General features: G+C 45.3%; 1 protein-coding gene across 1 annotated transcript in view; it reads left to right on the top strand.

Annotated features, from left to right (window-relative positions):
* The first annotated feature begins 3574 nt into the window (after window positions 1-3574).
* CUNH1orf167 (chromosome unknown C1orf167 homolog) overlaps window positions 3575-9073 on the top strand; it is a 10332-nt gene continuing 4833 nt past the window's right edge. Inside the window, exons 1-9 of the mRNA XM_031062342.1 lie at window positions 3575-3738; window positions 4191-4288; window positions 5073-5259; window positions 5692-5809; window positions 6552-6761; window positions 7337-7494; window positions 7662-7758; window positions 8267-8409; window positions 8918-9069. Coding sequence (XP_030918202.1) covers window positions 3575-3738; window positions 4191-4288; window positions 5073-5259; window positions 5692-5809; window positions 6552-6761; window positions 7337-7494; window positions 7662-7758; window positions 8267-8409; window positions 8918-9069 — 1327 coding nt within the window. The remainder of the gene's footprint in view (window positions 3739-4190; window positions 4289-5072; window positions 5260-5691; window positions 5810-6551; window positions 6762-7336; window positions 7495-7661; window positions 7759-8266; window positions 8410-8917; window positions 9070-9073) is intronic.

The raw sequence follows: 9073 nt of genomic DNA, 5'->3' as shown, positions 1-9073 counted from the left end.
AGCATTGTCTGCTGAAAAACAGGAAGAGAGTAGTGTCCATAACACTTTCAGGACTGAGGCTGGTGGATCAGAGACAAGAAATTCACAAGGAAAGTACCCAAAGGCTTTGGCAAACTAGGCAAGATGAGATAGGAAATACTCACAGTCCTTTGCTTATATTTCTTCTTGTTTTTCTTCAGAGCAAAGAAACATTCAGAAGAACGTGAATTTCAATCTGTATTTGGGCACTAGAAGTCGAGTAGACATTTCTCATCCCTGGCCTGAGGCTGCAGCATTCAGTATAAGCCCAGAGACAGCAGCACAGGGCTAGCTGTGTACCACACCTCTGTCAGATGGGAAGAGATCCCGGTCTGAAGACAGACTAATCTCTCCTGCCCTTCTCAGCCCTTCCTGGACACTGCCAGCCAGTTCTCCAGTTCCTGCTTGCTGCAGCAGAATAATCTGTGCTCTAGGCTACAGCAGCACAGCCCTAAGTGTGCAGTTCATAGAGTCCCCATCTTGCTTTGTCAGTCCTCCCTGCTGTGTATCTCCCCCAGAGGCACTTTCACCTTGAGCCTTGTGTTTTGGGAGGGAGAAGGAGTGAGAGCATTGACTTTCCTCAACAACACCATCAGGAAGCCAAGGCAGCTGGTAACTGCTCCATACCCGCTGTTCACCATCACTGTTCAGAAAGAAGGAACAAGAATTGTGACTATTTGGTGGAAAGCCAACAGCATCAGCCTTCTCCTGCTTCTTGAATGAATCCTGTGAGCCCTTTGTTGGTCAATGCACATTTGTCATCTCATGCTGCAGATTCCCCTCTTAGGCATGAATTAGTGGTGGGTCCTTCTTTAGGGCGCTCAAGTGAAAGTGTGAACACTTGTCACAGTTCAGCCCTGACCCTGGGGAATCTTGATCCATCTAATCTGGAGTCTTTTCAGTCTCATTTGCAATCCTCACAGATTTCTGCTAGCTTGTGCTATTCAGTCCAGAGGCTTAGGCAAGAAAGTGCTTTGATGGGGATACGGGGTTCCCTCCCTCTGGAGTCTGAGTCTTCTCCAGTCATTGGCCATTCATGCTTTGCTCCTGATGATTTAGGTCCCAGTATCCTGACCATGGGAGAACAGCTAGCTGCAGTTAGAACCAGTGCAACGCAGGCAAGATTGAAATGGAGTGTCCCATTTGCTAAAGACTGGAGCCTTAGTGCACTGACAAGAGACTTCAGTGCTGCTGAGCCTCTCTCTGGCTCTTACAGATATGGATACATTGGTTCTAACACATGGAGAACCAAAATTTCAGGTGGCATCCAACCACAAACCCTTGCTTCTGGAGTGGGCTCTGGCAGGCTAGTGGGTACAGAAGCAGATTCCTCCTTCAACTGCTCCCCTTTCTTCAGATGCCAGTCCCTGGTAAAGCCATCTCTGGAAACTGGTAGTCTTTATGTTCACAGAAAAAGTCATTCTCCTGGAAGGGTTGTTAAAGGAGAACAGACATCTAATGGGGGGTCTCCATGTGCTGAGTCTTGGAAGAAAGACCTTTCAGCCAGTCTGGATCCAGAGGGTCTGCAGGTGTTACTGGAGACAGATTTGGGGGGGGCTCAGAGGAATGTTCGTGTAGCCATGTGTGGGACTCCTACAGAAGTGTGTGTGAGCATCGCTTCTCATCCTGGAGATAAAGAGTTTAGACCAGGCCAGCAGCTTAGTGTTAAATCTGTAGAAGTCAACAGCTCTCATGTTAAGTGCAGCAAAGAGTCAGAAGAGGTGTGTCACTCCAGATCACGAGCAGCCAGAAGAACAGCTACAGTGGGCAGCAGCCAGTCCAATCCTTTGGGTACACCAGTTGAAGAAGACTTTAATGAACATTCTGATGTAGATTGTATGAACATGAGCAGAGAAGGAAGGAGAAACAAATACTCCTGCCAAAGCAGCCGGTGGAATTTGGAAGCTGATGGCAATCTTGAGCAGTGTGAAGAATGTTCTGTAGAAAGGAATGCCAAAGAACCATGGTGCTGTGAAGAAGGGAACCAGACACAGAAAACTGTGCCCAGAGAGGTGAGGGTGTGGTCACTGTGAAGCATCTCTGTTCACAGGTATTACTTGTGCTTGTTTCTGCCACTTGCTAGAGGTGCAGAGTTGAGGTACAAGTGATGGGGATGCTTGTCCTATGGTTTTTTCTTGTCACTGAATAGCCAGAATCTCATCTCTTTACAGTCCTTCTTCATCCCAATATATGCATCTTTCCATCTCACATGTAAATTCCTAAAGACCAGCTTGTCAGCCTGGCTGTTTTGGGAATGTAAACACCTGCTTATATTCCCTGATCTGCATGTTGAAGGAAAGCATTAAACTGGATTTTACTCTGTGCATTGTTGCAGGGCCCTGAGATTTCAGGCTTTTTGTGCCTTTTTATGTCTGAAGTATATAAGAATATTCACAGAGCAATGGTGTGGGAGCAGCATCCAAGGCATCCCACATAATACAGGATCTTGAGGCAGTCCTGCTCTGGTCTCCATCCAAAATGATGTGTGCCACAAATTCTTCAATAGAGTGGAGCAGTGTGAATAATTCTGAATTGCTGTCTCTTGTCTGTTTGCAGATCTCAGAGAACAGCTTCTGGCCATTGAAAGCTAATGAACAAAGGTAAAAAGACTGTGTTTAAGTATGAGTGTGCTGGTAGTTAACTGGGGAGCACCTCTGGGAAGTGGCTAAGGAGCCATGTCCCTAGGAACATTTGGGTTTAGGACTTAGCCTGCATGAATCTGCTGTGGTTGGCTGAGGGGCTGCATCCACTTCTTTTCAAAGGGTTGTCATTTAGAATGGAGCATGACCTCACATATAATTTCTGCATCTTTTCAATGCTATCTTCTAAATTCAGCCTTGGCTAGAAATGAAGAAGTGTTGGTATCATCAGTGCAGCAAATTCTCACATGCTCACTGCACAGTTAGAGAAGATCAAGATGTAGACTTACCCATCAGATGGAATTCAAATTGTAGATAAGACATGAATGAGATTGCTACCTGTTTAGCAACAGTGATTCCTTAATTTGGTGTGAGATTGCATGTTTTCCATTCTTTAGAGAGAATGATTTGAAATAACCTCTTTACAACTTGATGGCTGAACTCTGATTGCCACCTCCTGGCTGGTTTAACTTTCTGTTAACAGGAACTCACCTCTGTTTTTCATTTTTAAGTTTCTGGCACTTGTGTGACAAACAAATCCTAGCAAGGTGTTTCCAAGCCTGGAGGAGATATATCCTTTGGAAGAGGGCAGCCACGCAGCTTTACAGACACCAGCTGCTTCAGAAGGGCTTTGATGCTCTGCAGTGGATTGTGCACCAAAGAAGGACACAATTGGAGGTGGCCCAGCAGAGACATGCTTCAACTCTGCTAGCTGCCAGCTTCCAGAGGGTGAGCACTGGCTGGGGACAGTGGTGCCATGAACTTTCTGCTGTGCAGTCAGAGAAGGCACAAATCCTGTTCAGACAGGGAGGAGGAAGGGGTACCCTGTGTGAAATTCTGTCATGTAGACCCTGGTACCAATACTCTGTCTGCAGTTTGTTCTGATCGTGTGGTTTCTTCTTCAGTGGAAGGAAGCTATGGCAAAACAGAGCAAGAAGGAAGCTCTGCAGCCTGAGCCTTACTCCTACACCCAAAGTTCATCAGCTGGGATTTTTGGAGTAGGAAGATTGGCCACTATGACAACCTCAGCTCAGCATGAGCTTGCAACAGGATACTCAAAGGAAGTGGAGCAGGCTCATAGGTAAGCAGAGAGTATTCTCTTTCTGTTATCTTGGACAAAGGGAGGATTACAAACAGGGAAATTTTTTTCTCGAATGATGGCAGACTTGTTTCCATGTCCTTGGATGTATTGCTGTGGATAAACACTGCAAGAATTAGCAGTTTAATGTTAAGAACTAAACAGTCCTATTTCAGAGCTTCTGTGCACCAGTGTTTGCTGTCTGAGTGTCTGACAGATAATTCTTTGCTTCAGCTATCACCTGCATAGTGATACAGGGGTAAATGAGGTTGGAGTGAGGCAATACTACAGTCTCTAGCAGTAGAGTTATCAAAAGAAAAGCCTTTTGTCGAAGCTTCTAATTCTGAAGGCAGAAGAACAAATTGAGACAAAAAGAGAGAGGAGAGCCCTGGATTCTGTTCTGTGAGTGCCCCTTTAGACAGCTGGATGTTAAGGCATGTTTGTGGCTCTTTCAGGATGGAGGGAGAGCTGTGGACACAGCTTCGTCACAGGCAGAGAGGAGATGAGTTCTGCTGGGGAGTTGAAGCAATCAGAGACATGAGGCGGCTGGCTGGTAAGCACACATTCCACAGCCTTGGAACAGCTTGGAGGTATTCACTGTTTCACCAGTTTTTGGGCTTTGTGTCTAGTTGTTGCTTTGAGCTCTTTCCAAATGTGATCCTGCAAGTATGTTGCATTTGTGGGGTTCCCAGACAATGGAAGGAATGACGACTCTGACTCCATGTTCTTAGAAGGCTAATTTATTATTTTATGATACTATATTATATTAAAGAATACTAAACTATACTATACTAAAGAATACAGAAAGGATACAGACAGAAGGTTAAAAGATACTAATGAAAACTTGTGACTCCTTCCAGAGTCCCAACACAGCTTGGCCATGATTGGCCATTAAGTCAAAACAATTCACAACAGAAACCAATGAAACAATCACCTGTTGGTAAACCATGTCCAAACACATTCCAAAGCAGCAAAACACAGGAGAAGCAAATCAGATAATTATTGTTTTAATTTTTCTCTGAGGCTTCTCAGCTTCCCAGGAGAAAAATCCTGGGCAAGGGGATTTTTCAGAAACTACAACAGTGACACACGTAGCTGGACCAGTATGTGTGATGGTGGAGGATGGCCACTCACCATTCCATACAAGTTTTGCCTCATTCCTTGTATGAATTCAGCTGCAGCATGTGTTGCTCCAGCAATGTGAACTGCCTTCCTTAAGTGTCCTTCCTCTGGCAGCTTGGATTTAAGCCAGGGAATGTTTGCTGTGTGATACGAAGTTGTTTGAAGTTCTTCTGCTATTTCTCTTCCTGTCAATCTCTTCCTGCCCTGTGACACAGCAGCTTTCAGACTGTGGCGCCTGCAGAAGGACCTGCTGAGCAAAGAGGAAGCCAGGCTTTTGGAAGCCCGTGCTCTGCTGGAGAAGAAGAAGCTACGAAACATTTTCTGGATGTGGCATTCTCAAAGCTTGGAAATGAAAAAGATTCTAACACTGACAACTCAAATCCAAAGAAACTTGGTCTCCCGGTGAGTTGGTGAGATCTGGTTTTCATGTGAAAAATCTGTTCTCTCTGAAAGTTCCTGGAATAACAGAGCCAACCCAGACAGTAACAATTGCTCCATCTTAAAGCCATCTATCCTTTTGTTTTAGGAGTTAATAAAGATGAAGGTAGGGGTAGAAACATAAAAAGGAACTGCTGTGGCCAAAGATGTTATGACTTGCCTCCTGTGCACTGCCAAAGCGTTTTTTGTCCTGACTTTTGATGTTCTGAAAGACCAAACCCAAGAGCAGCCACTGTGCTGCTGTGCTCTAAGCATGACAGTGGCTTTTTACTGAAATAAACAAAAAAAAGCTCAGGGGACAGCTTGTGTCTCTGTCTTTCCTGAACTAAACCCAGTCTCAGGAAGACACATAAGCTTGTATAAGTGTTTTTCAACATTTTCCTTTGGTATTCTCAGGTGCTTCAGTACATGGAAGGAGACTGTTGAGCAGAAGGCACTTGACAGGTGCAACCTGGCCCATCTCAGAGCAGTATCACTGAGGAAGCACTTCCAGCAGTGGGTTGGGATGCTGCAGGTCAGAGGAGAAGATAAGCAGGCAGTGGTGAACCTCTTCCTCCTACGATGGAGGCAGCATTATGGTGAGCAGTTTGGGGGCTGTGCAGAATCTAAACTTTAGAGGTGTTTAGGCTCCTTCCTCCTCTTGTACACTGAAAAGAGAGGGGCTCAGATGATACAGGGTGTGAACAAACCAGAGTGGGCAGAGGACTGGTTCTGGGTGTGTCAGTGAAGCTACAGGGAGGTTTGTTGCTCTGCATCATAAACCAAACATAAACTCTTAAACCTTGCTGAGAAGAAGCAATGTGAGGGTTGGGCTGGTCTGAGTTGGAATGCCTTGAGAAAATCTCTTGTTCCTTTATGTAACTGGTTAAGGAGCAGTTATGAGCTCAGCAGCTGACAAGGCTGTGACAAAGAGGCATGAAGGTCAGACATCATGGACTGGAGAGAGACAGAGAAGAGAGTTTCTGGAGAAAACAGTCTATTCTTTTGATGACTTCTGCCAAAAACTGAAGCTGCAGAGAGTATATCTGCTGTGGAAAACAAGGCTGTGTGAGCATCACAAGGCTGAGTGAGTGCAGAAGAGCCAGTCCCTAGAGCCCTGCCCCCATTAGTAGTGTCCACTTGATTTTCTGAACCTTTTGCTAGAGCCCCTTTTACCCTATCTATTGTCCATCATGTCTGTGCTAGTCACCCCCTCTGGTGTTCTCCTTCTTTCACTTTACTGTCTCAGAATCTTCTGTCTCAGCTCTTTCTCTCAGACTTTGGAGCAGTGTAAACTCAGAAAAACTCTGAGATTATGGCACCAAAAGTATCTCATGCTGAAGACAATTGAACCAAGTTCTAAGCACTTGCATAGAGCTGTCTATGAGGAACCTCTTGCCATGCTGTTTTCTGAGGACCTCTCAACATCATCTGGTTTTGACAGCAGTGCACCAGCTACTCTGACCTCTCAAAGCTCACTGGAAAAGGTGAGAAGGTCTTGGAACACCTAGACTGCTCTGAGGTATTAAATTGCTGGGATTTTTCAGGGGAAAATTTCTGCTTCAACATGGTATTGTCATCAGCAAACTGTGCTTAAAATTTAGTGCTGCATCTGTGGGGTCTTCAAGCTGAAATGAAATCTAAAGGTGTAAAGTCAATGCTCTCTGAGCCTTTTCTGGTTCATCAGAGATGTGAGAAACTGAGCTAGTGAGTTTCCCTTGTACAGTTGCTTCTGTTTGTGGCTGCAAGGTGGAAGGGATGAGATATAAAGAGCTTCCTCACTGAGACAGTGTATATGCTCATTTCCCCTTTTCTCAATATAGAAATACATGTGTTTCTGGATTCAGTATGGAAATTATTAGTATAGAAATAACTTTCCCACCACTTACATGTTTGCTCTCCAGAGGTGTCATGGCTAGCTTGCAATTCCTTTGGATGCATTTTGGATTTGCCTGAATCCTTGATAAGAAAAGGAGTAAATGGCATGGTCAGAGCTGTTAGCTGGGCTCTTCCACTGTGAGGACACTCACCTCACAGCATGTTCCTCCCTTCACACCTGCAGGAATGCAGTCTTAGTGACAGCAGCCAGCATGGCTTCTCCTCCCTTCTGACTGCTGAGGATGTCACACATGTGTCATGTCACAGTTCTTTCCTTCAACTCCACCAGTGCACAGAGCTGCCCGCTGAGCTGTGCTTGCAGAGCTCCTCCCCTGGATCTGGGTGAGTTGGAGACTGGGTTTTTGGGATGCTGGTAAGAGAGACCCCTTGTTTGAACTGGCTGAATTCCTCCCTTCCGGATAATCCCTCATGTCATGTCACAGCATCCTTCCAGGGGACTTTTATCTTCTTCTTTCTTTCCTTCCTCACCCAACACTTTTGCCTTGCAGAAGAAATTGGTTTGTGGGAAATCAGTTCCACTCTTCAGTGCTACAGAGTCCAGATAATAATTCCCAGGCTCTCACCAGTTACTCTGCATGGGAAGAGGTAAGGCTAGAAAGTGTTGTGTAAAATGTAGATATCCAAGTGTTTTCTGCATATTCAGATTTAGCAAAGAGCCTTTGGGTTTCAATATCAGCATATGGAAGGTCTCACTGCTATTTTGTTCTCTCTCCAACAAAAGATTTGGGAGATTGAGGCTTTTCTCAGGGTAACTGTTCCCTCCCATTTGTCAGCTGAGTGGAAGTAGGGCAGGTGTCAGGGATTTAAAAAGGATGTGTTAGACCCTCATGTCTGGCTGTTCATGTGGGGCATGTCAGGGATTTAAAAAGGATGTGTTAGACCCTCATGTCTGGCTGTTCATGTGGGGCATGTCAGGGATTTAAAAAGGATGTGTTAGACCCTCATGTCTGGCTGTTCATGTGGGGTGAATGGGTTAGGGATGGAGCTGGGCAATCACAGAAGTGACAGTGGCAAGGAGACACGGCTGAGCTGTGTGGAGTAATTGATATAGCAGCAGTTCAAGGCCTTTTTTTTTTGCCTTTCTGGATTACAGGGCTGCAGTTCTGACGAGGAGGTGCAGAGTTGCTGGCAGCAAGCAGAGCAGTACTGCCTGCAGAGGTGCTTCATTGTCTGGTCAACTCAAACTCAACATCATGTAAAGGCCCAGCAGCACTGCAGGCGCGTTCGGCTGTCTCGGTAGGGATCATGCTTTCCAGAAGTTTCCTAAAGCTCTCTGTTTTAAAAGCTTTACCCGTGCTTTAATTTAAAAAAAGGAAAAAATTCTTCCTCTATTTTACTTTGTCTTCAGTGGGAGTTTTGCAGCCCATTATTTTGGGGTTTTCCCAGCTTCAAAATTACTATGTAGGAACGCAGTAATTTCTGGTTTGCACAAATTAGAGCAAGCCCAGCTCTGCTGATAACAAGTCCTGGTAACTTCCTATCCACTGAACGGGCCTTGCTCTCTACTGATTCCAAAGCTGAAGAGCACAACAGACTTGACACAGCCAGGACAGAAAATCTAACTCTCACCAGCTTGTCCTGTCCATCATTTCCCCTGATGTTTAATGGGGAAAGGATGTTTACAGATCAGATGTGTTTCCAAAACTCCCTTGTGTGTATGTTTGTTGTTAAATTTTCCATTACAAAGGTGTATATCTCTGTGAGTTGTTCCCACAGTCAGTGCAGCAACCTTTGTTCTTCTCAGAGCCTTTCTCAGCTGGCACCACTGGGTCATGGAAAATAAGAGCCAAGAAGCAGCAGCAGCCCTAAAACATGGAGTTCATTGTGTCCAGATGGCTTTCAGCCTGTGGAAAAGGAGACTGGCCCAGAAAGTGGAAGTTGACCAGAGATTCAGGTGTCA

Source organism: Geospiza fortis, unplaced genomic scaffold (assembly GCF_000277835.1).
Source record: "Geospiza fortis unplaced genomic scaffold, GeoFor_1.0 scaffold132, whole genome shotgun sequence".
Taxonomy (NCBI): domain Eukaryota; kingdom Metazoa; phylum Chordata; class Aves; order Passeriformes; family Thraupidae; genus Geospiza; species Geospiza fortis.
The sequence above is the reverse complement of the archived record's forward strand: the minus strand, read 5'-3'. Positions and strand labels throughout refer to the sequence as shown.